The 16,799-nt window shown below is 40.7% G+C and overlaps 1 protein-coding gene across 1 annotated transcript in view; it reads right to left on the reverse strand.

Annotated features, from left to right (window-relative positions):
- DNAH9 (dynein axonemal heavy chain 9) overlaps positions 1 to 16,799 on the reverse strand; it is a 3,419,770-nt gene that overhangs the window by 1,617,386 nt on the left and 1,785,585 nt on the right. Inside the window, exon 34 of the mRNA XM_044069722.1 lies at positions 8,516 to 8,624. Coding sequence (XP_043925657.1) covers positions 8,516 to 8,624 — 109 coding nt within the window. The remainder of the gene's footprint in view (positions 1 to 8,515; positions 8,625 to 16,799) is intronic.

Below are 16,799 nucleotides of genomic sequence, written 5' to 3' on the forward strand. Positions count from 1 at the left end.
AGCTGGTTCATATAACCTACCTTGATCGGGCCAAAGCCATTGATATCATTTCACACTCCGGAATCATAGAAAAACTCACTAAGCTAGGCATCAACCCCTATATCACTAGGTGGGTTGCAAACTGGCTCACAGGTAGAACTCACAGTGTGAAAGTAGCTGACTCCAAGTCGGACTGCCGACCAGTCACAAATAGAGTCACACAAGGTTCAGCCCTTGGTCCTCTCCTGTTTGTTATCTACTTCTCTGAAGTCCAGGCCAACACAAAGGTACTCTGGCTGACAAAGTTAACAGACGATTGCAAGTTGGGAGCTATTATTAACTCCCCGAGTGATGTTGACATCCTACAGAAAGGCCTCTGGTGTCAGAATTATGGCCTTAAGCTCAATGCCAAAAAATGTGTCATCATCCCCTTTGGGAAAAACCCGGTTACCATGAATTACCATATCGATGGTAGTGCACTGAGCACAGAAGGCATTATAAGAGATCTGGGAACACAGGTTGACAGCAACCTCTCTTTTGACCACCACATTGCCACTGTGGTCAGAAAGTCCTTCTATGTGGCACATCTCATTACTAAGGGTTTTGCATCCAGGAAGAAAGAGGTCAATGTCTCCCTCTACTCTTCCCTCATTAGGCCAGTCATTGAGTACAATGCTCCATTTGGCATGTACCTCACTAAACACCTGCAACAACTGGAGTGGCTGCAAAAGTACCTCACAAAGAGGATGCTAGGCCTTAAGCACTTGTCCTATATGGACAGACTCAAAAAACTCCAACTATTCTCTATCTCATATCTCCTACTTAGAGGCAATCTCTGCTTGACTTGCAAAACAATGTGACGCAGCTCTGTTAGAAATGCTACTTCTAAAGAAATCCCAATCCCTCCACACCACATGCTCCAGAGACCTCAACCTCATTACCACAATCAACAGAACATGCTGGAGGGACAGGTTCATAACCCAAAGACTGGCAATGCTATGGAATAGACTTCCCATACATGTCAAGCAGAGCACCTCACTGGCCCTCTTCAAGAGAAATCTTGATGAGTGGATGGGAAATAGAAAATTCACCCCAGGGATCACTCCAGTGGCTTTACTCGACAGAGGCACTGAGAACTAAGGTCAGGTGGTCCAATGCTAGGGTAATCCTATGGGCTAGGCTTGTAAAGGCTCCAGGGCCATTAGCCTAGTACACACCTATGAACCTATGTAGATGAAACACTTGATATCCTTAAGGGTCACGTGCATATAACCCATGGCTCTCCATTACACCAAGTTTAAGCTATCACACAGTGAAAACTATATATATATATATATATATATATATATATATATATATATATATATATATAGGTTCATAGGTTCATACTAGGCTATCTGCCCGAGGGCATTTACAAGCCTAGCCCATCGTTTTGTGGCTTACGCCACCCCTTTAGTATGGGGAACTATACCCATTATTTTGCTGTGCCTCTGTTGAGCAGTGACACTGAGGTAATCCCTGGGGTATATCTGCGATCTCCCATCCATTGGTCAAGATTTCTCTTGAACAAGGCCAGCGAGGTGCTCTGCCTCACATATACCGGGATTTTATTCCACAGCATAGGAGTCTTTGGGTGATGAATCTATCCCTCCAGCACGTCCTATTAATAGCCGTGTCAAGGTTTAAGTCTCCCGCCCTTGTGGCTCTGACGGATCTAGATTTTTTGAGGTGAAGCATATTCATCAAATCTGGGTTTGACATGGCCTTGTATGTTAGGCAAAGGTCACCTCTGAGCAAGCGTGCGACTGAATAGAGCTGGAGTTCTTTCAGTCGGGCAGCATAGGACAGATGTTTGAGACCCTTTATCCTTTTGGTGAGGAACTTTTGTGGCCTCTCCAGCTGCTGCAAGTGTCGGGTCAGATACATTCCGAATGGGGCATTGTACTCAATCATTGGTCTGATGAGTGATGAGTATATATATATATACACACACACACACACACACATATATATATGGATCTACTTTGTATACTTGAAAAATACAAAACATTTAAGTACAAAACATTGAGACACAACATATAAATACCAAAATGTTGAATAGCCATAAGATTGACATTCTTAGCATCACAAGTACATAACATCAAAAACATTGCTTTTAATGAATCACTGCAACACTATTCCATTTTATCACCTAAAACATTACATCCGTACTTGCACACTCCAGATCCTGCTTTTTTAATGTTTTTGCAGGGGGGGCTGTGCCTCCCGAACCCCCAGCCGCTGAAAACTAAATATACCAACTCTGAGATCTCACCACATTGAGGAAAAGATTTCCATGTTGCTACTGCGCATCCTAATACAAAGCCGCAATAGCATCTTCTGCCATCAAGCAAGTCATATCTCAAGATACACTAGCTCTGTGTTTTAATTCAGTACATAAACTATATTTTTCCACTTCATCAGGATCTTCTGCATGGCTCTGAGGCACAGACTTAGCCAACTGCTTTCCATAACACAATGAAATAGTTAGACCACGTGCTTTACATTTGCCTGATAATTTATGTTTACACCGGTACATTTTACTTTTTAATGTATGTTCTAAGTTGTACACCTAGCTTTCCATTATTAAAAATTTGCTACCTTTCTGGGACAGAGTGGTAGTGTATAAATGTCCAATTGTACCTGGGCTAATGAACGAAACATCTACCATGTTTTTTTGTTTGGTTTGCAAATGCAGTGCAACGTCTTAAAGCATATTTATACCCTAGAAAGCTTTACTTGGTGTTAGTTGATGTTTTAAGGTGCAATAATTTAAACTTTCAAGTTTTTAACAGTTCGATAATTTGGTCTTCATGTTTTACATTTTGACAATTTCGTTTTTTGAGTATATGAAGTAGATCCATATAAGCATACACAAACACACACACACACACACACACACACACACACACACACACACACACGTACAGAAACATTCGAGTGAAAGAAGGAACTGGGAAATGAGTGTTGCTATTGGAAAAACAGCAATTTGGTAGGATAACATAATGACTGAAATGATCACATATAACTGGAGGACTGATGAAAGCAGAACTATAAATTCTAAACAACAGTTCAATATGAAAGAAAGGTACTCCCAGTAGGTGAATACATTTAAAATTATTACTTTACCACTGAAAGCACAAATCTTTGTTTTTTCCATCCTGTTTCAGAAATAAAAAAAGATGGCTTGTTTACACTGACAGCATAATATAAACCACATTTCCCCCACAGAGTTACCTCCACTGTCACAGCCTCAAAGGATAGACCCAGCCAGGTAAGCTGACGTCCTCATGAACAACCTTTTCCCCATTTTCTACATGGGGTCGAGGTGTCATGTAAACTGTTGCCATCTCTCTCTCAAATCAACACCCCACTCCTATTCATGACTAACTGTTGCAAGTCTTCCCTCACACAATCCATCCGCCTCTCTGCTGGATGCCCTCATTTCCTCTTGCTTTTTTTCCATGTTTCCTAAATCTTCCTCACCAGATTTTCTTCTTTTCTGTGCATGTGCCCAAACCATCATAATCGGTTCTCTTTGACCTTCTTTGCAACTGGAGCTACTTTGGCTTCTGCTCTGATGTGATCCATTCTTCATCTGCTCAACAGTGCGCACCCTACCACCTGTCTCAGGCACTTCATCTCCATCACTTATAGCTTCCTCAACTGCTTTGCTCTTACTGCCCGGGATTCTGTGCCATACAGTAATACATATCTCACTACAGTTTTGTACATCTTACTTTTCAGCTTCTTTGCCATTTTTCAGTTATACACTACCCCTGATACTCTGTGCCAGTTGGCTGCAGCCCCTGTGATTCTATTTTGACCTCCTCATTCAAACTTGCATTCTACTCAGCAACCCCTCCCAGATACCTGAAGCTGATAACCTGATCCACTATTTTCCCTTCTATCTCAATTCACAGCTTCTGATTTCCCTCATGCGCTGCCATTACAACTATCTTATCTGTACACAGTTTCATCCCATGTGCTTTCAGTTTTGCATCTTATTCCTCTATCTTTTGCTGAAGTTCTTACTCAGAGTCTGCCTGTAATACCATATCATCTGCATACAGCACCTTTGATGATCTCCCCCCTCTGACCTATTTGCTAATGTAGTGGGTCACTTGAATGAACAGCAGTGGGCTCACAGCTGAACCTGATGCACTGACACTCCCATTAGGAACCAGTGTGCGAGACCAAACACTATATGTACTGGAGTTACTTGGTCCTGGTATCTAGTCTGCACTAATTCTACCAATGTTTCTGAGACTTCAAAGCACCATAGGACTGCCTAAATCAGCTTCCTTGGGACCTTGTCAATCTATCTCCAAGGCAAGACATGCCCAGTTGGACTCCTTCCTTATCTGCAGCTTCATCTCAACTATCTGTGTTACTGCAAACATTGGCTGAGTTGTGCTGAATCCTAATTTGAATCTGAACTGCTCATCTCCCATTTACTTTCTACTATTTTTATTCTTTTATCAGTCATCCTATCCAGGAATTTCATGCAGTATGGCAGGCGTTTGATTCCTCTATACTGCCTACAATTATAAATGTCCCCTTTGTTCTTCTACACTGGCACTAGTATGCTTATTCTCCAGTCATCTGAGATGCACCTTTCTCTCCATACTGCTATGAACACCATCAGGAACCATCTCTCCCCATTTCATCCATCATCTTTACCATATCGGCTGTGACCTCACCTGAGCCTGACTGTTTCCCTGACTTAAGTTTCTTTAGTGCTATTCTTACTTCTTTGAGGGTGGTCTCCTCCTCTTCTTTCATAACGGGCTGCATATGTGGCATTACAGATTCTGTGGTGTTTTTTTAGTTCAGAAGAAGCTGGAAGTATTCCTTCCACCTGTGTTTGATGTCCTGTGTACTGGTGAGCAGGTTGCTGCTGGCATCCCTTATGAAGGGTGTCCGACTATCTTCTTCATATTTCTTTCATTGCTTTGCAACCTGATTGAGTTTCTTTGTGCCACCTAAGTCTCTTTCCAGAAGCTGGTAGAGTACCTCTGATGTCATGCTCTTTGCTATTGTAACTTCTCTCTTAGCTTCTTAGATGGCTAAAAAGTATTCCTTCCAAGCCTGGTCTGTCTTTTCTGTTTCTCTTTTTCCTGTACTTTTTTTTTTTTTTGATGACTTCGTAGACTTCTGCATTCCACCACCAGATTTCCTAATGTACCTTCTTTCCATGTGTGGCTTGGTTGCATATCTGTTTTGTAGTCCTCACACATGCTGAACAAATTATCTGGAGCAATATCTTAAACCATCAAGTGGCAAGGCCAGACATGGCCTGCAGTCTGTAGTATGTGATCTCCTATCCTGAGGATACTGTGCACCACGACTGATGCCCAAAAGCAGTTGGTCTATACAACCCTTCCCCTTACAGAGCACCATCTAGAGTCTGTGTTGCTGCCCACGTCTCAATTCTTGGGCATGTTTGAGACGTAAACACTCGCCATGTTTATGGGAGGTGGGAGGAACACCGCAGAGACAGAGAACATGCAGTTTCAGGTATTATCCAGAGATCAGGATCAAGCCTTGTACCCTGTGCATGGGAAGCAAAGACCTTAAACATGATGCCAGTTTTCCCAGCCAAGCACACAGATCACAGGTAATAAGCCCGTCATCCAGATACAGAGATATTATGTAAAACTTGATATTATTTGGTACTACTGTAGTCAAAACAGGTTTAAAAAATATGAAAGCACTGCCTCTCTGTGCTGCTTTATGTCTATTTTATTTACATATTATTACTTTTTACTGAACATCTCCCATTCCTTCCCATAGCAATGGGAGTCCCCCAGGGCTCTATTCTATGCCGTCTCTCATTTAACATATTTGTGAATGACCTCCACTCAGCAAGCAAACATTGAAAAATCATTCAGTACAGACATGACTCCAGTCTGATATGCGCTGCTAAAATGGATGCATTGCAACAACTAACGCATGATTCACTTACTTTTATCGAAACATGCCTATCTGAATTCCTGCTTCTTTTAAATCTCCCAAAAAACCAAACTCATTCTATTCACTGCAAAACAACTGTGTACACAGATTAACCTTTACCCACTCAAACCTCCACAAATAATATAAAAACTGAATTAGTAACTCACCAGAACCTACTAGGTGTAATAATTGATGACTTCAAATCTGACTACCATATAGAAGAAGTGCAAAAAAAATCAGCAAAAACTGGCACCCTTCACAAGATAAAACCTTACAGGCAATGCTAGAAAATACAATGCTTCAACTTCCCTCCTTCCAACTCTCCTAAATCAGCCCTCATTAATCTTCAGACAATCTAGCCAAACCTCCTTGAGCAATGCAATGAAAATTTTGTCAGTTTTACTGCTAACATGACATACAAATCTCAACATTATTTAACATTAAAGCAGCTACACTGGCTAGAACTGCTTCACTCATTGATACTCTCTCAATTACTTTACACACAACACCTTATTCACAAACCTGAAAAATGCTCTAGCCTAACTCACATCTGTAGATGCCAACTGTTATTTGTTTTTCATATCTTGTCAGTTGTCTTTTCTGTTTATGCACTACTATGGCACTTTTTTATTGTGCCTAGCATATGCTTTTGTGGACTTTGGGATTTTGTACTTCATTTCAATTCCAGTTAGTCATTTGCTTATTTTCTTGTTTGCTAATTTCCATTCTTTCCTCCTTCAGTTGTTTGCGACAGTATAACATTGTAAACTTTTGTATACATTTCTGGATGTATTTTTTTCACTTTGCTTTTCTTTTGTATTTGTGATTTTACAATAAAGATGCAGATTAATCCTTCAACAGTATTCATAGGTTACTCAGTATATAAAAAAGCACTGCTGATAACTAAATCAAACAACTCTGCTGATGTCTGTCGGTATCTCTCCCTCTCTCTGTCTTTCTTGTTATTCTTCTTAAATATCTAAACTTTGGAACTCCAACTCTCTTGCCCTTAAACAAATACCTCAGGTGAAATCTTTCAAGTCTCACTTAAAACAATACTTAGTGAACACATGGTCATGTTCCTGCTCAGCTCCTAGCTAGACAAATATTCCAGTCCATCCACACTGTGTATTCTAAGGTTTACTATCAAAATGTGGCAAATCAATACAATTTTCTACTTTTTGATGAAATTTGTTATCCGAATTTGGTAATACAGAATTACCAAAATGTTGGAAATGGTAACCATGGAATCAACATTTTAATACCAGAAGTTCCAGTGTTGAAATTCCATGTTACCAGTAATGTTTTTGCAGGGGGTAATCCCCCTGCACCCCCATTTGGGGGGCTGTGCTCCCCACATCTCCTGCATATTATATATTCCAACTCAGAGATTACACTACAGTGAGGAAAAGGGTAAATTTCCTGATTCCCAATATAGTGCGATCTGTTATCAGAACAGCGACACCATATTAGCGAATGCACACAACCATTTGCTAATGAGGATTTGAACATTTCTGAATCGGCATTACAGAAACTGGAAAACACGCATTCGACCATCCCAGTTTCGTGCTAGTGCCATTCCACATTTTGATAGTATGCCTATTCTAAGCTACACATATATGTTTTTGTTTAGTTTTTCTTAACTAAGAACACAATGTTGATGCAATACATCTACATCCCCTCTCTCTGCCATGCTTTTTCCCTAAACCACTTACTTTCCTCTTCCCTTTCCTTATCACTCCCTAATCTTTGCCCAACATCCTCCCTTATTTTTATTACACCCCAATTCCCCTTCAACATCTGCTAATATACCTTACTTGTTTCTTCCTTTTCAAATCAGTCTCATTCTACTTGGCTACAAACCAAACACCTGCATTTTACAGCCACTCTTTGTGGCAAAAATCCTACATCTTCTCACTCAACTTTACCCAACCTTTCTTCTCACTCAGCTTATCTACTAAATGTCTGTTTCAGCTTCTTCCACACCCACGCATGTTCTAAGCACTTTGTGTGCCGACACCTCCCCATTTTCAAGGTGTTGTCTCTCAGAGCCTTGCCTTTTATACCACGCTCCTCTTACATACTACTATACAAATATCACTTCTTACCTATGCTTTCCTTAATACACTGTTTTCCTCAAATCTCACTTTTTAAAAGCAGGTTCTTGCAAATTACTTGTTTCATTTCTTTCCTTTCACTTTCTTTATTCGGGCCATTGCTTTATTCATATATTAGATTTTGCTCATGACTTACAAAACGTTTTATCTACTGGTACGTACAACTGTCTTTTCTAATACTCTGTTTATGTTTTACTATGCGTCCTGTCTGCATTCATTTTACTAAACATCTTAATGCAATGGTAATATTGCTTATCTGCCTTAGTACATGTTTTATACTTGGAGCTTTTCGCCCTTGGCCTCAGCTCAAATGGGGCAACATATATGCTCAGATAGACAATCCTGTTAAACAAATGCTAATAAACACAATATTCCACTTTAAGTATTTACCATTGTGACACTGCGAATGGTCACCTTGGTCTTACCTGCTCTGGAGACAGTAGCTGGTGTTGCAGTTCTGAGATGGCTGATCTCAAAAAGCAGTCTCATTGTTGGGTTTAATGGAATTCTCTCATTACTTGCCAAAGTCAACACCTGCAGCGAACACACAATTGTTTCAGTGGTAGTATGCTCTGTAAATTATATATTACAATGCAAAAGGAAATTTTTTCTCACTGTTTATTTTTGTGATATTTAATGAAGACTGACACTGAAAATAAAAAGGATTCAAATGTGTATGGCTCAGATGGATTAGCTATTTCTAAATATTAACTCATGTTATGCATATGCCTGGCTGCCCCACTGTACTTGATAAAATCCTTATATTTCAGGTGAAAATTAATTTTTAAGTCACTTGAATTTGCAACACTCTATGTGATAATAACAGAACAAAGAAAGGAATAAAACTTGCATTAAATGGATGAAAATTAAACAGTGCTGTCTGACTCCGGTAGTAGGCTTAACTTTCACAACCAATGTTATACAGTTAAGAATGGTGAACATGAATATGATAGTAGGCTTAACTTTCACAACCAATGTTATATGGTTAAGAATGGTGAACATGAATATGAAAGTAGGCTTAACTTTCACAACCAATGTTATACGGTTAAGAATGGTGAACATGAATATTGTAGTAGGCTTAACTTTCACAACCAATGTTATATGGTTAAGAATGGTGAACATGCATATGGAAGTAGGCTTAACTTTCACAACCAATGTTATACGGTTAAGAATGGTGAACATGAATATTGTAGTAGGCTTAACTTTCACAACCAATGTTATATGGTTAAGAATGGTGAACATGCATATGGAAGTAGGCTTAACTTTCACAACCAATGTTATATGGTTAAGAATGGTGAACATGCATATGGAAGTAGGCTTAACTTTCACAACCAATGTTATACGGTTAAGAATGGTGAACATGAATATTGTAGTAGGCTTAACTTTCACAACCAATGTTATATGGTTAAGAATGGTGAACATGCATATGGAAGTAGGCTTAACTTTCACAACCAATGTTATACGGTTAAGAATGGTGAACATGAATATTTTGCTTCCTAGGATTTTGATTCACACAGCTCTTGTGAATAATGCCTGAGGCAGCGCTGGAAAGCAGATCCATGGAGTTGCACATCTATATGATTATCCATGTAAACGTCTTGTAGTGCTCTTCCAAGTACTTGTGCCAAAAAGAGGTTCAAGTCCTAGTAGTTATACAAATGTGTTATCTTTGTTTGCAAGCCATTCAATTAATGTTAGGGAGCATTTCATGAATACATTTAATGGCATTTGTCAGGGAGATAGAAAATCAATAAACTTATGAACCCAGAATACCTGAAAGGCAGAATTGTCTTCATACATAGGACAGGAGCCTGTCATTCATGCAGTGCATTTATTATGGGTCAGAAAATATGATTATATTACGCAAGGGAAACAGGAACACAGCCATGAGCATTGCTTATGTTGGGGCTTTGCTGCTCAGAAACAATCATAACTGGCTTGCCATCTTTAACTGTCTTATTTAGCCAGGACTGCTTTTATTCAAGCACCTTCCAGTCACCTAATCTAGGTGCAACAACTACCTGTACAGTTTTTAGTTGCTGATTAATGTCAAAAATCAAATTGCTCCAATATGTTACTGAATGTCCTTCAAAGGTCATAGTTACAAAGTACAATTCTTACATCACACTGAAGTCACAACTTTGTGATTAATTCTGCAATGCAATTAACATGAGAGATTCTTTAAACACAAGAAATGGAAATATGTTTGGCATGTTTTATGATGGGTACCCAATGACATCAAATTATCGGAAAAAAGGTTGACCATAACTTCATGTCAAACTAATTTTACATTATATTTTTCAATTAAGTAAAACACAGCCACAAGCAAGAATTAAAGTAATTCCAGGACTGAGAATAGCGCCAGAGCAAACAGATGCACATTAGCACAAAGAAAATTCTGTAAAATAATGTTATTTAATTCAAAGAAAAAATAAAAATAGAAAAAAGTTTATTACAGCTATTAAATCACAATTTTCAAATAAAGGCCAACTCATTTTTTTTTTTCAAACTAACCTTCTGCTACAGACGAGTTCATAAATAACATTCTTACTCTTCTCCAGCTTCATTACGTCTACATACATAGGCTACCAGCTATATGTGAACAGCTACATATTCTCTCTTAAAAACAAAACAAAAAAACTACATATCCCCTCTTAAAAACAAAACAAAACAAAAAAACTATCTCCTCATATTGACCTTGACTTTCCCCCATCATGTCTTAGTCAAATTTTATCCATTCTTTTTCAGCGTTTTTATTTTTTATCTTAGTGTCTCTTTATGGTTCTAATAGATAGTCCATTTCCAGTCTTTTTATTTCTAGAAAATGTTAAGTCAAGGCATTTACACATCACTCATGTGACTTACAAAGATATATACAATACAACCCAAGTTGTCAGCTAAAAAAAATCACCACAAGTTCTGTGAGATCTAGTCTTTTAACGTAATGACAAGTACTATACTTCAAATCATGAAATAAATACAAGTAATATTTTGCTGGCCCACTTTAACCAGTTGTTGTTCTACTAAGTCTCTTCTATGTGGGAATTCTAGAAAGTAAAGTTGTGTAAAATCTTACCTGTTCTTCTCTTCACTGTTGCAGTATTCTTTACAATAGAGATCCCCTGCCAAGTGTAGCCTGACGCAAGGCCAGTACAACAAAGCATTTAGGTTGTAATAAGTATGCTGTACATCACACGTATGCTCTCCATCCATGGTGTAGGATTAAGGTGATGTATGGATGTACCATCCTCAAAACTGAAAGGCCCTAATAGGAATGACAGTCTAAGGACACAAAGAGGTAATAAGGGAGAGAGCGAATACTGCAACAGTGAAGAGGAGGACATTTACAGTTATGGTAAGATTTTAGATAACTGTACTATGTCCTTCCATATCACTGTTGCAGTATTCTTTACAATAAGGAGAAAACAAAAGCTCAGAAAGAAAGATGGGAGGAGGTAGGTCCTGCAGAGCCCTCAAGGAAACTATGTAGAATAGCCCTTGCAAAACCAGCTCTAACCCACGAAACAATATCAAACTTATACTGCTTTTTAAAGGCATGCACAGAAGTCCACATAGCTGCCTCAAGAATAGAATGCGTATCCAACCCACTGACAAAAGTTCCAGAAGAAGCCACAGCTCTGGTAGAATGAGCCTTAACAGAAGGAAGGCGTTTCTCATGAAAGAAATAACAAAAGGAAATGGCTTTAGGTAATGGTGTTTGCTTGGAAACAGCTAAACCTAAAGATCTAGAAGGAAATGAAACAAAAAGCTGCTCAGAGTTATGACTAGCTTGCGTTTTATCCAAATATCTGAGTTTTCCATGCAAATCCCAGGTGTAAAGAACCTGCTCACTAGCAGATTGTGGACAGGGAAAAAAATGGGCAAATGAAGAGACTGATTAAGAGACAACTCATTAATCACTTTGGGCATAAAAGAAGGATTAGAATGAAGGGGCACCCTGTCCTTATGAAAAAATAAAACAAAAAAGGAGAACCATAAGGGCCTGCAGCTCAGACACCCATCTGGCTGAGGTACGGGCCAAAAGAAGAACAATCTTCCAAGAGCAATGCTGTAAAAACGCTGAAGGCTCAAAAGGAGCCTGAGTCAGTTTTTCCAAAACAAAACAAAATGTAGGTCCCAGGAAGGAGTAATATACTTTCTGGCAGGCTTAATATGAAGGGTGCCTTTAAGAAATTGTTTGACTTCAAATCTAGAAGCCAAAGGGGGACTCAAAGGCAGACAAGCAGAAACAGTTGACAGGTGGGCTTTAACAGAAGAGTACACTAACCTAGCATTGAGCAATTCCCACAAATATGAGAGAACCAAATGGATTTCCACAGTAAGTGGATCCAGGTTACTAGAAAGACACCAGACAGAAAATCTCTTCCATTTTGACAAATAGGATTTTTGGGTAGTGTGTTTCCTGGCCTCTTACATGACCTGAAGCACATCTTCAAGAAAAGGTGTCTAAAACGTATCAAAACCCTATCACCCACAATGTCAGTTGAAGAGTGGACAGGTGGGGACGGATGAGAGAATCCTTGTCTTGTGTGAGTAGATCCACCCTGTGGGGTAACTTGTGATGATTCCCTCAGAAGAAGAGAGAACCAATGCTGTCTGGGCCAAATGGGAGTCACCAACAAGATTTTGAAAGCATCCTGTTCTGTCTTGAACAGGACCTTTAGTATGAGAGGAAAGGGAGGGAAGGCATAAAGAAACATCCTCTTCCAAAAAAAGAGAGATCATCCACCGTCCAGGTCAGAGGACATTGGGCTGTGGTGCAAAAGAGATGAGGCTGCCTTTTCAGAGGGGAGGCAGAAAGATCTATTAGATGATTTCCCCACTGGTGGACAATGTCCAAAAAACACATCCCTGCGAAGCATCCACTTGAGAGATTGTGTTATGAACCTGCCACAATGTTCTGACCTGAAGGAGTGTAAACTCGGATGGCGCAGTGGTGCAGTGGTAACATTGTCACCTCACAGCAAGAGATTCTCCGGTTCGATTCTCAGCTGGAGTGCCTTCTGTGCAAAGTCTGCATGTCCTCCCTGCATTTGTGTGGGTTTCCACTGGGTGCTCCAGTTTCCTCCCACATTACAAAGACATTCATCTGGAGCATTTCTCCACTGAAAATTGGCTTCATTCCAAGTTGGACTTTCCTGGTTAATAAATGTTAAATAAATAAAACTGCCTGAAGAGTCATCTGGTTCTGGGCAGCTAGAGCCCAAACCTGAAGAGCTACTCTGCACAGGAGATAAGACCTTGTTGTTCCTTGCTTGCCAATGTACCACATCACTGTAGCATTGCCTGAGAGTACTTTTGCTCTATTTGAAAATGATGTGTTCCTTCTTTTGTAGAAGAAAAGTACAGTTGTGTACACCTACCATAAATGTAGATGTTCGAGTGTCTTCACTGTTGCAGTCATAACTGTAGGGTGCTCCTGCCGGCAGGCAGCCCGAGGTCGGCCAGAATCCCAAAGTCTGGGTCCGGCGTCGGCTGTATAAGCTAGTATCCTGACGTCAGTACGCCTTGGTACATAGCCCTCAGCCGACGCCATCTTCTCCAGCCTTTCTTGCCCTAGATGTCAGAAGTCCCCAACAAATCAAAAAATGAATCCAACAAGGAAACACAAATACACCACAAATAAGAGAAAAAGAGGGGATAGGAGGGAGGGAAACCCCGACTGCAGCAGTGAAGACACTCGAACATCTACATTTATGGTAGGTGTACACAACTGTACTATGTTCTTCGTGTTTCACTGTTGCAGTCATAACTGTAGGGTGGAATCCCAAAGCAGTGTAGAGGGGAGGAGGCTTTAGATAGAAGAAGGGGAGGCAAGAATACCCTGCAAGACAGCAGAGGCAAAGCCTGCCCTAGACTTAGAAAACAAGGGGAGATTGTAGTGCTTGGAAAAAGTATGCACAGAACTCCAAGTGGCAGCCTCCAAGATATCCTTGGTAGGGACTCCTCTGAGGAAAGCTGTAGAAGTAGCAGCTGCTCTAGTAGAATGACTTCTAATGGTCCCTGGAAACTGTTTCCCATGATGAGTGTAACAAAATCTGATTCCATAAGCAATCCATTTGGAAATAGTTTGTTTAGAAATAGGTTTTCCAAGAGAACTGGAGGCAAAGGAAACAAACAATTGGTTAGACTTTCTGAAATCTTTAGTCTTGTCCAAGTAAAATCGTAACTGTCTGTGCACATCCAATGAATGCAAAATCCTTTCCCCTTTATTTTGAGGATTTGGAAAGAAAGTAGGAAGGTGAATTGTCTGATTCAAAGCCACTTTCAAATCACCTTAGGCATGAAAGTAGGATTGGTCCTCAAGGATACTCTGTCCTGATGGAAAATAAGGTATGGTTCCACAGCCATGAGAGCTTGCAACTCTGAGACCCTTCTGGCAGAGGTCAATGCTAACAAAAGAACAGTCTTCCAGGATAGAAACTTAATATCTGAAGATGCAGCAGGCTCAAAAGGAGGCAAAGTAAGTTTTTCTAAAACATAATTAAGATCCCAGGCAGGGACAGGAGGGGTCCTTGGAGGCCGCAAATTTTAGCCCCTCTCAAGAACTGCTTCACCAAAGGATGTGAAAAAACAGGAGGATCAGAACTGAAATGCAGAGATAGCAGAAGCATGAATCTTAATGGAAGAAAAGGAAAGTCCTTTAGATAAAAGTTCCGAAGGTAAAGCAAAATAGAGGAGAGATCAGGAACCTGAGGATCAGAGCCTCGGTCCTGCATCCAAATAGAAAACCTCTTCCATTTAGAGGCATAGGATTTCCTAGTGCTAGGCCGTCTAGCTTCCAAAAGAACATCCAAAACTTGTTTGGGAAGACTAGAGGAAATCAAATTCCTTTGAAGAGCCAAGCTGCCAAGCAAAGGGTCTTGAGATTGGAATGTAGTAACTGACCCTGATGCTGGGACAGAAGCGAAGGGTTCAGTGGAAGAATCCAAGGAGGCCCCGAGAACAGGAGCTTTAAGGTTGGATACCAAAACTGTCAAGGCCAATTTGGAGCAATCAAGATGAGGAACTTGGGCTTGTCCTGCTTTATCTTCAGTAGTACCCGAGGCAGTAGAGGAAGAGGAGGGAAGGCATATGCTGAAAGGCTTCTCCAGCTGAAGGACAGGGCATCCACTCTCCATGCTGTTTTGTGGAAGGACCTGGTGCAAAAGCGAGGCAGCTGATGATTGAGATGGGATGCAAACAGATCTATCTGGGGACATCCCCAAACTGCAGTAATCCTGTTAAACAAGTTGGTGTCTAGCATCCATTCGTGAGGATCTGAAATGTTTCTGCTCAGGCTGTCTGCTAAGAGATTCTGTTTCCCTGGAATGAATTGAGCCTGGAGATGCAGATTCAAATTTAGAGCTGTGTCCCATAAACCCATAGCTAGTCTGCAAAGGAGGTATGAATAAGAACCCCCCTGCTTGTTGATGTACCACATGACCGTGGTGTTGTCTGTGCGAATTAGCAGAGGCCCTGGTTGTAAAAGGTTTTTGAAGGCTAAAAGGGCATTTTGAACTGCCAACATTTCCTTCAGATTGATGTGCCAGTGAAGATGGTCCTTTGTCCAGGTTCCCTGCTGGCAATTGTCTAGAAAGTGTGCTCCCCAAGCATAATCCGAGGCGTCCGTGGTTAGGATTTGAGTAGGTTGAGGGAGACGAAAAGGTTTTCCTTCGTTTAAAGTGCATGCCCTGGACCACCAGAGGAACTCCTTCTGGAGGCAGGGGATCAGAGGAATCAGAATATCCAGATCGTGGTAATGCTGTGACCATACACTTTTCAGATACCATTGAAGCTTTCTCATGTGAAGCCTTGCGTTTGGAATCAACAGAATGCAGGAAGCCATGTAGCCCAGAGCCTGCAGGAATTTCCTTGCAGTGAGCTGAGATAGAGTTGCCAAGGTGTTGAAAGTAGAAGCCAGCTGAGTTTGTTTTTCTGGAGTGAGGTAGGCCCTTTGTAAGGTTGTATTTAAGAGGGCTCCCAAGAATACCATTTGTTGAGAAGGGATCAAATGTGACTTTCTTATGTTCACTGAGAATCCCAGTAGTAGGAGAAGACGTTGAACAAAGTCCAGATGTTGAAGCAGAAGATCTTTGCTGTCTGCCTGAATAAGGCAGTCATCCAAATAGGGGTAAATCTGGATCCCCTGAAGTCTGCAGTAAGCCACTACTGGTGCCAGGCACTTGGTGAAGACTCTGGGCGCAGTAGATAAACCAAAGGGCAGAACAGAGAATTGAAAGTGCCTCGAACCTGCCTTGAACCTGAGGAATTTCCTGCGTTCTTGTCTGATAGGGATATGCAAATAGGCTTCCTTTAAGTCCAATGTCACCATCCAGGCATCCTGAGAGAGCATTGGAATTAGCTGTTGCAGAGTAAGCATCTTGAACTTTGGAATTTCCAAAAAGGTGTTTAACACAGAAAGGTCCAGAATAGGTCTCCATGAGTTTTGTTTTCTGGGAACCAGAAACAGCCTTGAATAAAACCCTTTGCCCATTTCCGAGAGTGGAACAGGCTCTATGGCTCTCATGGCCAGAAGAGCATCCACTTGAGTTAAGGCCTCTGACCATTGAAGTTTTGGCAGATCTGGCCAACCGTGAGTCCTTGGCAAAGTGTGAAAGTGGAACTTGTAACCTTTTAAAATCTCGTCCAATACCCATTTGTCCTGGGTAATATGAGTCCAATTTCTGTAAAAAAGAGACAGTTTTC

The sequence above is a fragment of the Protopterus annectens genome, chromosome 4.part0 (genome assembly GCF_019279795.1).
Source record: "Protopterus annectens isolate FY-2018-M chromosome 4.part0, PAN1.0, whole genome shotgun sequence".
Lineage (NCBI taxonomy): Eukaryota > Metazoa > Chordata > Ceratodontiformes > Protopteridae > Protopterus > Protopterus annectens.